Genomic DNA, 15,193 nt, shown 5'->3' with positions numbered 1-15,193 from the left:
GTCACACAGCAGAACTCTCCCTTGAGTGTCCTTTTCTTCTCCATCGTCCTGAAAAATGCCTCCCATCCTTCAGCGTCCAGTGTAAAGCTCTCTCCTTGAAGCCTTTCTGAATTCATAAATCCAACTCTCACAGCTTTGTATATACTATACTCTGTTGACACGATGTATTAAAAATGTTTAAAAGACTATTTCTCCCATACACTGTTCACTTTTTGAGGTTACAGTCTTATTCATCTAGAGCTCCTGGCATCTAGCATAGCACCTGGCTGAGTATGTGCTGAATAAATGTTTTAAGAAAGAAGGAAAGAGTATTTTGAATAATAGGTGCTACAGACTGTTACGGACTGAACTGTGTCCTCCCCAAATATCATATGTTGAAGCCCCTAATGTGACTGTGTTTGGAGATAAGGTAATTAAGGTTAAATGAAGTCATCAGAGCAGGACCTTAATTCAATAGGAGTGGTGTCCTTATAAAAAGATGAAGGGACACCAGGGAACTCTCTCTCTCCATATGCACACATAGAAAAGGCCATTGTGGACACAGCCAGAAGGTGGCTATTTGCAAGCCAGAAAGAGAGGCCTCACCGGAAATCAACTCTGTTGTCAATGTGATCTTGGACTTCTAGCCTCCAGAAAGTTCAGAAAATAAATGTCTGTCGGTTAAGCCTCTCAGGCTGTAGCATTGTTACGGCAGCTCAAGCAGACTAATACATAGACCATTTCTCGGATATGAAACGTGTATGAATACACATCCTCAATAAAGGTAAGAATTCAACTCAAAGTGACAAGAAAGGGTAGGGAGTAGACACAGGTACACCAGGAAAAATGGCTTTTTAAAAAGTTTTATTTCAAGAACTTTTTTTTTTTTTTACCGGTATTTCAAAAAAAGGTGGGTCAAAGTACAAAAAAAAAGTCAGTTGAATAATAGCATAGGTTTAGAAATCACAGCAGCAGAAGCAATGTACAGACAGCACAGACAGAACAATCCAATGTATTGTAATTCTCTTCGGGTTCTTTGCTTATGGTGTGTTTTTTCCCTCCTGTACAAAATACACCAAGGCATGCCATGAGATCAGAAAAAGAAAGGAGTTTAACAAATGGTTACAAGAAATAGAATCTGTACAAGAGGAGATAATGCTTCTTCTTCCCCCGCCCCCCGCCCCCCATTTCCTCTCTTGCTCAGCTTCAGGTTAAGTTGTTCTGAAGACAGTTCACCTCCAGGTCGGCCTGGTCACCCTTGCCACCCTCGAGTTTGGGCGACATGGAGTTCTGGATGTTAAATGGCTCCTCCTCTTTCAGGCAGGACTTGAGAGCTTCCTGGATTTTGTGGGGAGCGCTAGAATCATCCTGGAAGAGAAAGATAAAAGCTGAGGCAAGAGTGGGAAGGAGACAATGGGTGGAGGAATTAAATAACAACTCAGACTTTTCTATTTTACTAAAAAAGGGTAAAACTGAGAAAAGGAAGAAAGTGCTGAGGCTTGGATGAACCAAAGTGACTCATTAGCAGCTACACTTTCAGAACATCATCCTCAAAAAACACTGGCCATGTACGAGTGAAAACCCGACAGGTAACTGCGTTACAAATACCTGTAAGGGAAGCCAGACAGGGGAGAAACAGTCCTTTTTAATACTCAGCCTGGTCCCTCTAAAGCCTCACCTGCTGGTGAGCTGTGCCCGGCCCCTCTTCACACGGCCCTCCATCCTGAGGAGTTCTGCTCTCGCAAAAAGGTCTTGATCAGGAACATGACTTGTTAGTGTGCAAACAAGGCTGTGGTCAGGCGCAGAGCTGATTCCGGCAGAGTCAAGGCCCCTCTCCCCACAGCAAATTCACGTTCTCTGACTAGAGGCCAGAGATGTGCGAGCCTATCAGACTTTATCTACCACACAGACGCCGACTTACACGGTGCTCCCTCGGTCTAAGGCCCGTGCTGCTGGTTTGCAACCCCTCTGTGATGGGTCCCCGCGCCCCCTGCCTCTCCGTGTTGCCTGCAGCCCCAGGACTAGCTTCTGAGCCTCAGTGAACTTGTTAACGCTTCCCAGGAAACCCACACCAGTACATTCCTCCAGCTCTGTGTTCAGAGAACTCTTACAGAAACACCTTCTTCCCACTACTCTTCCTTCAGGAGTCCCTGAGCAGATTTTACCCAGGGGGCCTCGGTTCTTTCTCAGAAGCCCCAAATAGCTATTGTAAGTGCTCGGAATTTTTGCAGATCAAAGAAGCTGTGTAGCCACCCAGGCAGGTTCATGGAGGGCAAGAAGGGTAACTTGCCTATCTGACCAGCCAGCTCAGCCCTTTCTTGCTTTAATCACTTCTGAAATTCAAGATACTCATGGTGATTAAGGACCAGGACATTCTCTACAGAACGGTGAGCCCAAGTCCATGCTGCCTGCTCCTGAGTCTGACCTGTAACGACACTAGGTCGGGCGAGGGACTAGTTGGAAAGTAGGGAAAGGCGCTAGAATTACATCAGACGTTACGGGGGTTCAATGTACTGTCCATGTAGAAATCACTGTGACCTGCCCCCGCTCCAGCCTCACTGAGCACTGTCGCAGAAGGCCAGCTTGCACAGAGCAATCTGAGAGTTTCGAAGACTTCAGGAGTGATTTACAGACAACAGCGGAACACACGCTCCCCAATTCCAGTGTGTATGAGACAAGCACAAGGCGAAATGAACTTCATTCTGTGTTGAGGCAGATTTCAGGCAAGGCCGCTGCACACAGCGCCTACAGGAAGTGGGTATTTTCTACCCCTGCTTGGAGAGGCTGAGAAAAAACTGTTCAGTGGCATAAATGTGTATGTGTGAGATGGAAAGATCGACCTGATATATTAAGTGTATTATGTACACACACACATAGGTTTTTTTTATGGAGAGGAAGCAGGATGAGGTAGAGCTCGTGTGAGGTGTGGGGGAAGATGTTGGATATAAACACCTGAGACCCTGAGTAGAAGGGACTGGGGATCACAGCAAAATTTGGAGCAAGACAGGATGGCCTACACTCACCTCTCCTCTGACAAGGATGGAACTCACTTTCACGTTTTTCAAGATAACTACCCCTACCCTGGGCCCATCACACTCTCCTTGGGGGCATACAGGGGCACAGGGATATTCTCCTAATGTGAAAAAGTGAATTCAGTGAGTTGTATAGACCTGGGCATCAAAACTGATGCCATGAAGGTGGGGAACCTAATTAAACCTGGCCTCTTGAGGATTTGAACAGAGGAGAAAGCTGCCTTCCGGGCCAATGGGTGGGAGAAGTCAATCCTACAAATCAGGAACACAGGTATCCAACAATGCTATGAGACGAGCTAAGTACCTTCAGCAGGTAGAAGAGGTGAGGGCGTGTCTAGACCAGGATGGAGCGATTCTCATCCACGTTTTTGCTCCAGAACTCCATCCTCTTAGGCCTAGGGTGGCTGAGTCCCTCAGCTGAAGGCCCCTCTGCCTTTGATTTGGTGGAAGTCCCTCATCGTGAGGAAACTGGACCTCCCCCTGGCCTAAGCCCTGGGAACTATTTCCAGCTTTCTGTCCCAGCCATATGGGCATCCTTCCGCCAGGGGTTCAGGCCTGGATGTCTTCTTGTTCAGACACAAACCTCTATCAGAAGGGGGCGGGCAGCCAGTATTTTACCAAATATATGGAGGAAACAGAGACTGGGAAGTAGCAAAGATTTAAACCGGCGGGTAGGGTGGGGATGGGAAACATTAAGAGACCTCCTGGAAGATCCGTCCACTCTCAGGAGGACCAAGTCCTCGCCACGACACTGCTGACAGCACGGCTGGGAGACGGACAGGGCGGCTTCCGGTGCTCAGACAATTGGCCCACGGAATTAAGGTGACTTCCCTCATGCCATGCAGTGGGAGGTGCCCAGCCTTCTACACACTTGCCATTCCTCCCGGAAAAGGGCAAACCTTCATAGCAGGGGCTGAAAAGCCACAGGCTTTTCCTTTTCCTTGTGAAGTTTCTTTCTGAGGCTGGCTGCTCAGTGATACAAGACCCTCACACACTCAGCTGCTGGCTCACCAGCCACAGGGTCCCACGTCACTACAGAGGGCCCAGTCCAGGAGCAGCACAGAGTGATGAGCATAGCAGGGGAGAGGGACGTGCCCCGACACAGACATCAGCCAGGGACCCTTCCCCGACCAGACCCAAAGTGGTACTTTGATGTTTGAAATCTTTTCAGACAGTGGTTTATAGAGATTATTGGAACTGAGTAGGAAAAGGCCCCATTCCATCTCCTTGACTTATGCAAAAGAAATAACCCCTCTGCTAAAATAAAGAAAACTCTACAAAATTTTAGGAGATGCCAAAATCAACAAGGTTTTTTTTTTTTTTTTTGAGGGGTGAAGGGAGAGGGATGGTGAGACAAGCTGCCCCTGTTTCAGGTCCCAACTCATCTGGAGGTTCTCTCACTTTCATCCTGCTGCCAGCAGCACTTGTCAGCAGTCACTGCAGTGGCTGAAGCAACGGCCAGGGCTCCACTTCATCATAAGGTGGTAACTGTCTTCACTGTCAGTGCACAAGATCTTCACTATGACCAAGTCTGACTTCTGGGTGAGGTGGAGGGAATGAGAGGTGAAGTGGAAAATCCAGATGCTGGACAGGAGAGCCACCCCCCACAGGCTCAGGGCTTTGGCAGAGGTGACAGGATGTACCCTGGGGCACAAGCTGAGGGAACGATGCCCGTGGAAATGGCCCCCAGGATCCCAGAGAAGCCAGAGAGCTGAGTGCCGCCCAGACAACCCCAGGGCCCTTCTCGGGCAGAGTACACCACGGCTGACCACCCTGCTCCACTCTGTTTTTGCTCTGCCATATGCTGAACTCAAGGTCAGTCGCAGTTTTCCTGGAGAAATGCCTTGCTTTCCAAAAGCTGGGTCCGCAAGAACTGGAGACCTTTCTGTTGGCTCCTGCAACCAAGGCCTCCAAGAGATGCTATTTCCTTCCCCTCCATCTTTGTGAGGAGGAAAGGTGGATGTACCAAGGCTGCCAGAAATGCATGAGTCAGAAGCTTTGCCAAGGACCCTTGCACTCTGTGGATAATAAACATCCTGACTGCAGGCACTCCTCTACAGGTCAGGCCTGTTGTCCCTCATGTATGAGATGGCACATCAGACAGTGGGTCTGAGAGACCCCATGGCAGGCCACTGACCACCAGTAATTCATAAATGACAACTACATGCACATCACTGCCAGGGGCTGGGTATGTTGGGATGGGGTGTTCCAAGACAAGGCACATCCTACATCCTTGTGGGTTGATTGGAGTGGTCACCAATCTCAGACGTGACAGGACATCTTGTTCCCTTGACAGTTATGCTCATCTTAAACTTACTAGTATCTTGGTACATACCACATAAAATATATTTGTTCTCTATCCTTTATAGCAAAGTCTTTAAAAAATTAGCTTAAATTGGCCTTTTTTATTTCTTATTTAAATTGACTCCTTTTCTCCTCCTTCTGCAGGTCAACTTGTTCTTTTCTGGGGTTTGGTGAACAGCCTCATATACTATTATTTTCTCCTTTGTCTTCTGGGGATGTGCTTTCCCAAGTTATAAAAAAAGGAAATGGTCTATCAGGATCTCTTATTGGGTTTCAGCTTACATTTATAAACCCATCCTCATAAGGACAGATTTATACCTACACTTATGGTTCTGCCAGTGTTCTATGCTTCCCTTTATATCAAAAACTTTAAAAAACTATCCTAGATTGGCCTCTTTCGGTGTATATAACCAGTGTATATAAGCCTGCTAATTTTTAGGGCTCTCAAAACAGTGTCAAAGAGATTGTTTTTCCGGCAATCCCAGAGGTTTTCCCATTCACCCCAAAGAACAAGCACCATCTGCTTCAAAGACCAGCGAGAAAGTCCCTAGCAAGAAAAGCAGAGGCTTTCTTCTCAGTGTAGAAAAGAAGACAAAAATCAGACTTCTAAAGCTGAGATGAAGCTAAGAATCATACGCTATCCCAGAAATGGCTCTTCTGTACTTTGTGCTATTTTGCCTGTCCAGGAAGTGACACGCCATCACGCCCTTCTTCTCACTCTTATGGTCTGGCCAGGTGACATTATTCAGACCCTCAGAGCTCTGAGGAGTGGCTCCATATGCTGAAGTGAACCAGAGATGCGGGCAGGGGTGGGAGCAGGCACAAGGGCAGATGCGAAGACAAGTTACCTGACAGATAGCGTTTCATAGCGAGCCCAGGCACAGGCAGTGAGGGGGAGGGGAACGCGGAGGGTCGCAATGCTTCCTTACGTTTGGGTGAGAGCCCTCGGCAATGGTGGACAGGGAGAAGTTATCGTTGTGGAGCTCAGATGGGGTCCGGAATTTGCTGGTTAGGACAGAAGAGAGAAGGGAAAATGTAAGTGAAATGATCACAGCGACATTTGATAGAAGCTTCACAGGGCAAGCGCTGTATTTCGTCAAATGTCATGGGTGTGCCCCTACTTGTTGTACCACTAAGAAAAACCTTCTGCCATTTAAACCATGGTCCAATCCTTTCTTTCACCTAGAGTTTTCATTACACACTTTAAGGCACTCATTTAGACTTTAGATAAAGAACTGACAACGATATGAACAGCTATGACCACGTTTGTGCCTGCCAGACAATTACAACTACATCATGACTGCCATCTGGCCAACAGTGATTATAAGATGCCAGCGACTGTAAGACACAATCCAATTCAGAGATGCTAATATGTGGGGAAAAAATGGGTATCTTAGAATCAATATGCGACAGCAGTATCTGTAGTACACTGGGCACATGCATTAATAGCGTTTGCAGAGTGGTAACAAGGCTTGGGAAAGAAAGGAGGTGTACAGAGGAAATAAGGAAGGTGGCATTTGAGCTGAAGGGCTGGGGGAGCCATGATCTGTGCAAAACGAAAACTGGTTCCAGGAGGAAGACCTAGAAGAGGGCCCTTCCCTGGGCCTCAGCTCCTGCTTCTCTACTGCCCTGGCAGTGCTCCTTCTCTCCCCGGTCATCAGCAGCAGCCCTGGTAGGTGGTCCCATTCCCACCCTGACCCTCCCCCCACCCCCTCAGTGGCGGTGTGAGGAGCCAAGGGCCTTGGCTTGTGATCACATGCAAAGATACAGCCCTGCCTCAATGCACAGGCACAATGGAGAGGCCCTCGCAGCCCCAGGACAGTTAGCTGAAAGGCGGCAGAGAGCTGCTGGCATCTGCACGTCCCACAAGTTTACCCAGCAAAGGAGCAACAGATGGTGTTTTGTCCCTTTCCCAGGACCCAGGGCAAGTCCTTCAGTCCCATTCTCTGGAGAGCCTCGGGTCAGGGGGAGGGAATTAACTGGGGGGAAACAACAGGGGGAAAAGGGGGTGGGGGCGGTCCTGCATAAATTGCCTCTTGGGTCCTGAGGAAGCTGAACTCCAGTCTCCTTTTCTGACTCGTGTGACATTTCAGAAGGTTCTTTACTTTGCTAAGTGATAACAGTGACTGTCTCAGGGTGGGTAAGGTCACATCCGAGTGTTCAAGGCATGGGCTTCAAGGGTAAACGCATGTTGATTCTCACAGGTGCTCAGCTGTCACTCCTCTGCTCAGAGAAGAGCTGAAATGAGACTCCACATGCCCATATGGCCCTTCAAATCCACAGTGGAGGAAGTGAGGCCGAGGTCCTAGCACTCCCCACATTCTACTGAGAGGGAACGGGGACTTCCTTGAGCCCTCTGTTCTTCTGCCTGGACCAGGGTGGACCAGTCTGAAAAGCAACACACTGCTAAATCTTTTCACTGAAGAGGATGGCACATCTGAGGCAGCTGGAGGAGTCACTTCAGCTGATTTGGGAGCGAAATCCTCATACTGGCCTCTGGCTGTCAAAGACTTGGGAAGCAGGTGTAATCAGATGGGGGTGGGGGGCTGAGCGCGATACTTAACCAGTTACTTGACCAGAGTCGGGAGCTGCTATACTCTGGCTGCCTTTCCTAAGCATCCTGAGAAAAGGTGGCGAGTGTGTGTGTGTGGAATGGTGCTGGACAGCTGCAGTCTGCCACAGGGGCCTAACCTCTGCTGCAATTCCAGCACATTCTGTCTAGGAACGGGTAAGCTTGGGTGAATCTCTGGTATGAAAAACGCAAGCAGGGATGGACAGCAGATGCCAGAAACCCTCAGGACCACATTCCTGGATCCCACAGGGCGGGGCTGGCAGTCACAGACTCACTTGGTCCTACGCAGCTTGGTGTTCTCGGTCTTGAGCAGGTAGAGCTTCTTGGCGAAGAACACTGTCATCATGAAGAGCAGGAGCAGCACGAGGGCGGCCGAGCCGACGGCCACGCACATCACCTGGAAGTCGGTGATGATGGACTCGCAGCGCATCCCCTTGTGCCAGATGTAGTCCTGTGTGTTGCACCTGCAGCGGTGACAGGGTGAGGCTGAGGCGATGGGCCGGCAGCCGTGGCTGCAGAGAGCGTCTGACCCCTGACCCCAGGGCTGACGTCAACACCCTGCTCCTATGAGCAGCTAAGGAAGTGTGGTGTCCTCGTCTGTGCAGACTTTAGGGTTGCTATTCTTGCCTCATCTTTACAACCACACCAGGAAGAGTGTGTGGCACAAATGCGTCAAGGGCGGTCGACACAAATGAGGTAAACGGGGCGCTGAGAAACAGAGCACACTGGCCATTCACAGGCCTGTGAAGTGACTGAGGGAAGGGAACCCCGTTTTCCACTTCAATGACAACAATCACAAGATTCCCCCGGAACCCCCCAAGCCCCTGCCCTGGGCTCTGGTGGGGGAAAAAAAAAAAGATGAAAAACAAGATCAATAGGAGCTACCACCACAAAGTAGTAGGACCCGCCCTATCCTGGGGCATTGCAGTCCCATCTAGTTCATGTGGCCAACCAGACACTGAAAATAAGGAAGCGACAGACAAGGACAAGCACAAAGATAGATGTACATTCTCCCCCATCTCAGCAGCCCCCCAAGTGCTGCCCCTACAGCTTCCTGTCCTACACCATGAGAACTGTCATGAAAGCAGAGTGAGAATCAACCCTCTGGGTGGGTTTCAGTCCTTTTGTTGAGTGACTTTCTCCTGCCCTTGGGGACATTCCCAGGCTCCAACTCTTCCAATGACATTGCTGTTTCCATGGGAACCAGGCTGCTTCAAAGAGGAAAAAATGTGGAAGGATACAGAGGCAGGCAAAGGAGGGAGGACATGAACCTCAGGGTGAATGACAGAGGAGAAAGGAGTCCAGAAATGGGGAAATCAAACCCGGGAGAATTAGCCACTCCACACCTAGAAGAGGGCAGGGCTCTGTGGCAAGCAGTGAATTCTCTTATCCAGCTGCCCCTCTGCAGTCGTGGGAGGCTGTTGGAGGACAGCGGGGAAAGAAGGTCCCTCTAACAGAGTGCTCTGGAGAAGTTCTGCCATAGCTCTGCTCGTTTCTCTGCAGTGGTCGGGTGACACAGACAAAAGCATGCTGCAGTCTGCAACCAAGGGCTCGGCAGCCTCCTGTGAGTGGAATGTAAAACAGTTTCCAAGCTGGGGCTGGGCCTGGGTGTACCCGTCAGAGGAGGAATTTCTGGTAGGGAGGCCCAGGATGGGTGATCCTGGGATGGAAGCTGTGCAAGGGGGGCTGGAGTGGACTAGTGAGAAGTCCTCCTAAGGCAGGATCCACTGGATGATCCATGGTCAGTATAGGCATGCCACTCAGTGAGGTCATGTTTACTACTGGGGGGTCCCTTGATAGCTCCAGGAGGTTCTGGGAACTGTTCTAGTGCTCCAGAGGCAACGAGGGCTCCAAATTTAATACTCTGATGGGGAGCTAACTTCGAAGGTGAAAACTCAGGCCTCCAATAGGATGAAAGATACTAATTTTGCACAGAGATTTCATAGCTCCCAGGCTAAAATCATTACTATAGTCCTCCCTCCACAACTGGAGTCTGAGGAGCAAAATCAGGGTTTCCTTGTATTTCTGGTAGCCCTTAAGCAACCAGCAAGGTCTTGTTGCCGTAATACCTTGATCACAGTTCTTTTTGGCAATGGCTGGCCAGGTCCAATCAGAGCTGTGTGGACACATCTTATATCAGTGACCTTAATGACACAATCATTTATGGGAAAGAACTTCATAGGAAGGAAACTCAAGCTTTAATGACAAAGGCACAGCATGCATGCATTATATTATTCTTCTATCAGAACATTAAGACCTATAGAATCTGAATTCTTTATATACCTCCAAAAAGACCCAGAAAAAGAAACATAGGGAATGGCACTTAAAAAAACAGAGATACCCAGATTACAGAAATGTTTCACTCTTAGGACCGGTGGAAACAAGTCCCAGAAGACTCTGAGGTCTACTTGCCACTTCTAGGGCCTGTAAAGGATGGAGAGAAGCAAACCACTCAGCCCTGGACATGTGCTTCATCCAGAATAAGAATAAGCCCGTGAGCTCTCCAGCAGGTTAACTACCTTGCCGTGAGGGCAGGTATAGGGGGTTAATTACCAATGAGGCATGGGCTGGTGGCTGCACACAATATCCTTACTCTGACACTAAACTCTCTGGGTCTTTAAAACATGTCAGACTGAGTATCTCCAGGAAGACAACAACAAAGGTAGAAGGAGTAAAGTCACTATCCAGAACTAAGAAATGCCAAATGTCTGCTGTGTGAGGAAGGACACTCTGCTTGACTTGACCTGTTTGAATGGCTGCTCTCTGGGTCTTTATCCAATGAGGAGGTCCTCATTCGTGCCACCTGAAGCACGTGCCCCCCAGGGTCATGGAGCCCTTCTTCTGCCTCACACATGGCTCAGAGGGAGTGGTCAGCAGTTCTCTCTTCTCCCAGGGCGTCTATGGACCTTCTTCTGCAAGTTTAGCTAGAACTTGCCAACAAGAACTTGCCATCAAGCCAGCAAAGGCCTTTTCCAAAATCCTTGGCCAAGTCCTTTTGTTTCGCCTTTATAGTGTACTGGTTTGGTAAAGGGCACGACACTTAGAGGAAATGCACAATCTTACTTCTGAGGAAACTCTCCTAGTGATGAGCTCACAGGAGTACATTTACGCTGTTAGTCTGTAGAATATTTACTGGGACCATCTCTTGACCCATAAACACACAAGCTCTGGGAACCTGTCACATCCCCCTCTCTGCTGAAGCAGCCTCCCATGCCCCCTTCAGGAGTTCTCTTGACAAACCCCCTGGACACCTGCCTGCCACATCCTTACCTGCAGAAGGCCCCAATGTTCTCCACCAGGTAGCACTGGCCGCCATTGTGACAGTAACTTGGGAAGAGGTCGCACACTGACCGGCAGGAGCCGTTATGTCTCACAAAGCCACTGCGGCACAAGGTGCCATTCTCGCTCGGGGCCAGGTCCCTGCCTGGCTCTCCTGGGCGGGGCCTGAGGGCGATGCTGCTGCCGGGGACCATCCCCAGAGTATGCTGCGGAGGGACAGCGTGCCACCGACTGGTGGGCCGGCCTGTCCCAGGCCCCAGACCAGGCTTCTCAGTGGGCACTAGAAGGTCATTTTCATCTTCCAGGTCTCCGCCTCCCACTGCATCCTTGTCCTCCTCTTCTTCCTCCTCTTCATCCAAGTCATCATAGAAGGATGTGGTAGGGTAGAAATCAGATTCATCAAAGGGAGTGAAGTCATCGTATAAGTCAAGCAGGCTCCAGGAAGGAGTCTCTCCCCCGGGATCAGGGTGGTGCTCTGAGGTACCTGGCGACCCAGGGAAGCTCCCCAGGTCGGCACCACGGCCCTCACCATCCAATCCTTCGAAGTAGTCGATGTCAATTATATCTGACGCTGGGTGGGGCTCCAGTGTGCCCTGAAAGGGGTACGTGGGCTCTGGCCCGTGAGGGTCAGGTGTGCTGCCTCCCAGGTTCAGCCAAACCTCCATGGGGCTCTCCTTGGGGAGTTCGGGGCCTGGGCTCGGCTTGTCGCCAGGGGTTGGGGAGGGTGGTTCACTGGCCTCCGTAGCCTCGAAGGTGGCTGCGGACGTCGAGGACGTCCCAAGGGCCTCGTCGGGAGTCGGGAGCGTGGCTGGAAGGGCCTGGGTGTCGCCGCTGCCCGCCTCTGCGGTCACTCCGCCCAGGCCTGGGCTCTCGGCCTCCAGCCAGGCTGTGCTTGTCACCGCCGCCGACGCCTCCAGCGCCTCCTCAGCCCCGACCCCAGGGCCCACCAAGGCCTGCTCGCCGCCGGGCGCAATCCGAGAAGTCTCATCTTTCCCAGCTGCTAGTGGGCCGGCCTTCTCCCGCGTGTCGTTAGCACGCGGCTCCCACGCCGGGACGCTCTTCACCGGCGTGTCTGCCTCGACGGCGCTGCCCGCCTCAGGCACTGTGGGAGGGCGGGAGAGGGGCGGGGCGTCAGCGACCGCGCGCGCGTTAGAGCTGGGGCAACGCCCCGCCCCGGCCGCGGCTGCTCTCTCAGACCCCGGCCAACCTTAAGCCTCAGCTTCAAGCTTTCCCAAGGCCACGCCCCATCCTTAAGCCCCGCCCCTAGCCCGCCCAATAAGCCCGAGAACACACCCGACCAAACGTTATCCTAGCTTAGGCCCCGCCCCCAAGCGAAAGGCCCCGCCCCCGACATCACCCGCGCTCTAACCCGGGCGGCCCTCAATTCCGGCTCCTGGCAAAAAGTCTTACCTTCGGGGCTCCATTCCACACGAGGCCCCGCCCCAAAGTCGCACCCTTAGGGCTCCGCCCCGAACTCGCATTCTCGTGCCCCGCCATCACCTCCAGGTCCCGCCCCGAAATCTCACCCTCAGGCCCCGCCCCAACAGGCCCACCCCCAGCCAACACCTCGGTCTCCACACTCGGGTGGCGGCCGCCGAGTCGCCTCCAGCAAGTCCCCGCATCTCCTCGTGCGCCCCTTCCCCCGCCCGGGCTGCAGGCAAGACGCTGCCCCGCCCCCTTGGCAGAGCTCGCGGACACCTCTTGTACCCGAAGCCAACGGGACCCTGGCCCAAGGTGGGGCGTGAGAGCCACTGGGGTCCCGGTCGCGGTCTGTACCTACCCGGCGCGGCCCCAGAGGCGAGGACCAGCGTAACCCCCAGAAGCAGCAGCAGCGGCGGTGGCCCCCGGCCCGGGCCCCCGCCCTCGGCTCGGCCCATGGCGCGGAGCCCCGACCGCTGTCCGCGGTCTGCCCGGCTGGCTGCGCCCTCGGCTCACCGGCCGCCGCGCCTCCCGCCCGTGCTGCGGCCGTCTCAGCCCACGATGGGCAAAGGGAGAAGCCGCATGCCGCCGCCGTCCGCCGCTGTCCCCGGCGCGCCGCGCCTCCCCGCCTCCCGCGCCGCCGCTGCCGCGCTCAGCGCCGCCCCCACCCCGCCCGCCGCGCCCGCCCCGCCGCACGTAGCTCTGACGCCGGCCCTGCTCAGTCCTCCTGCGGTGGGGACAGACAGACCCCCGGCTCTGCACGCGGAGACAAACGGACGCGGGGTATCGCGCGGGCAGGCGCACAGCGCCGCGCGTGGCATTAGCCGCCAGGTGCACTGGCGGGAGACCTGCGGGGCGGGGCCGTGGTCCCGCCCTCCCAATGGAAGGGCTGGCACGGGCCCCCCAACCGCGAGGAACCCACCCGCCAAGCGGCGAGCACAGAGCGGGGCGCCCAGACACCCGCAGGCTCGGGGCGGGGCTCGGAAGGGCCGCAGGGGGCGCAAGCCCCAGCCCGCGCTGTGCCAGTGAGCCGAACCCAGGGCACACGGAGCTTCTCGGATTTCCGCACCAACCCGGTGTTCAGGGCGAAGGGTCTCCGGGAGGTCCCCGAAAACCCAAGAGGGCGGGGCGGGCGCTGACAGTGCCAGGCAAGGGGGCGAAGTGGACCTCCCAGGCTCTAATCGGATCAGACCTAATCCGTCTGCAGCCAAAGCCCCAGACCTCGCACAGCCAGGCCCGCTGGAACGCATCCTGGGGGCAGGGGGCAAGAATTTCCCTCCTCAAGGCAGCCTAGGGTGCGGCCTGTAATCCCGGTTCCTTGTTCCCTCTCCAAGATACATCGCCCCCGATTCTTCCCGGGCCACCAAAGCTCAGGTTGGTGGGTAGTCCCGGCGCTTGGTCGCTCAGTCGCGTCTGACTCTTTGCGACCCCAATGGACTGTAGCCCGCCAGGCTCCTCTCCATGGAGATTCTCTGGGCAAGAATACTGGAGTGAGTTTGCCATGTCCTCCTCTAGGGGATCTTCCCAACCCAGGGATCGATCCCGCATTGCAGGCGGATTCTTTACTATTTGAGCCACCAGGGAAGCCCAGGAAGACTGGAGTGGGTAGCCTATCCCTTCTCCAGGGGATCTTCCCGACTCAGAAATCATCGAACCGGGGTCTTCTGCATCGCAGGCAAATTCTTTACCAGCTGAGCTACCTATCCCTAAGAGACTAGATCAGAGTCTAGGGAAACAGCCTCTGCCAGGCCAGGGGTTGCAGTCTGTGGGTCCTGTCCTAAGGTCACTCTGCAGTACAGAGCCACTCATCTCCAGATCCCTGCTTGGTGGTGGGAATTGTTGCCTAGTCACCCACTTTGTCCACCAAACCGACTGTCTGCCTTTTGATCTCTTAACCCTAATGATATTCAAGGTCACTGCTGGAGATGTGGGAACTCTGGTATTTGAGACACTCCCATTTCTGTCACTTGGGACCCACATAACTGACCAAGAACTGTCACTAGTACATGTCTCTGGATGGGGTTGCCTTGATTCAAAGCCTGTTTCTTTCACTGGAACTAGGTCTACTTGCTCGTCCTGGTTGGTCCCTCCTCTCCCCATCTACCTGGCAAATCCTTTAACCCAGAAAGCTCAGTTCCCATAACCTTCCCATCCAGGAAGCCTTCTGTCTGACCCAGTAGATACTTTTGCCCTGATCTCATTGTCTGTCTACAATAATTCCCTACTAGACTGCAAGACACTTGCACAGGCAGCACCAAGCGCAGCTGCTTAAGGTGGGTAGGAGGCATAAATGAACGAATGGCAACCATCTTAGTCCCACCATAGAACTGTGGGTCTAGAAGGGGCTGATGTGCCAAAGCTCTTTTCATGGCTTCATAATGCCTCTGGGGACGGTATATATCACTTTGAGATACAACTTTCTCTGAGCAGAGGGCCAGGCAGAGGTTTGTACTTGCCTGTAGCCACAAAGGTACTAATGGACCTGCCAACACCACCTCTTCTTTCCTGTAGCTTTTCTCTGCATGTTTTTCGGCCTTACATCCAAGGCCTTGTGTGTTGCTTTCTGTGTGTCTCCTTGAGTCTTGAGTAGGGTTGTCAATGTGAAGGA

At 52.9% G+C, this 15,193-nt stretch overlaps 1 protein-coding gene across 2 annotated transcripts; it reads right to left on the bottom strand.

Annotated features, from left to right (window-relative positions):
- Positions 1–826: 826 nt before the first annotated feature.
- CSPG5 (chondroitin sulfate proteoglycan 5) lies at positions 827–13,211 on the bottom strand. 2 transcript variants are annotated; one of them, XM_061397652.1, is made up of 5 exons: positions 12,947–13,211; positions 11,158–12,268; positions 8,163–8,351; positions 6,245–6,320; positions 827–1,347 (listed from the first exon to the last, which is right to left on the bottom strand). In XM_061397652.1, exons 1-5 carry the CDS (start codon positions 13,041–13,043, stop codon positions 1,186–1,188), a joined length of 1,635 nt encoding a protein of 544 aa, XP_061253636.1. In that variant the 5' UTR covers positions 13,044–13,211; the 3' UTR covers positions 827–1,185. The 2 variants fall into 2 exon arrangements, with proteins under 2 accessions (XP_061253636.1, XP_061253637.1); XM_061397653.1 differs by lacking the exon at positions 827–1,347 and adding an exon at positions 4,413–4,549 and having other exon boundaries at positions 12,947–13,175.
- Between the last annotated feature and the right edge of the window lie 1,982 nt (positions 13,212–15,193).

The sequence above is a fragment of the Bos javanicus genome, chromosome 22 (assembly GCF_032452875.1).
Source record: "Bos javanicus breed banteng chromosome 22, ARS-OSU_banteng_1.0, whole genome shotgun sequence".
In the NCBI taxonomy this organism is placed as follows: Eukaryota; Metazoa; Chordata; class Mammalia; order Artiodactyla; family Bovidae; genus Bos; species Bos javanicus.
This window is presented reverse-complemented; position numbering and strand designations above follow the sequence as displayed.

Excerpts from the sequence above, each read along its gene's own strand:
- CSPG5 (XM_061397652.1), bottom strand. The coding sequence starts at position 13,043 with ATGGGCCGAGCCGAGGGCGGGGGCCCGGGCCGGGGGCCACCGCCGCTG. Across the intron at positions 12,269-12,946 it reads CGCCTCTGGGGCCGCGCCGG|TGCCTGAGGCGGGCAGCGCC; the intron begins GTAGGTACAGAC and ends GCCCTCCCACAG. Across the intron at positions 6,321-8,162 it reads ACCAAGCTGCGTAGGACCAA|CAAATTCCGGACCCCATCTG; the intron begins GTGAGTCTGTGA and ends TGTCCTAACCAG.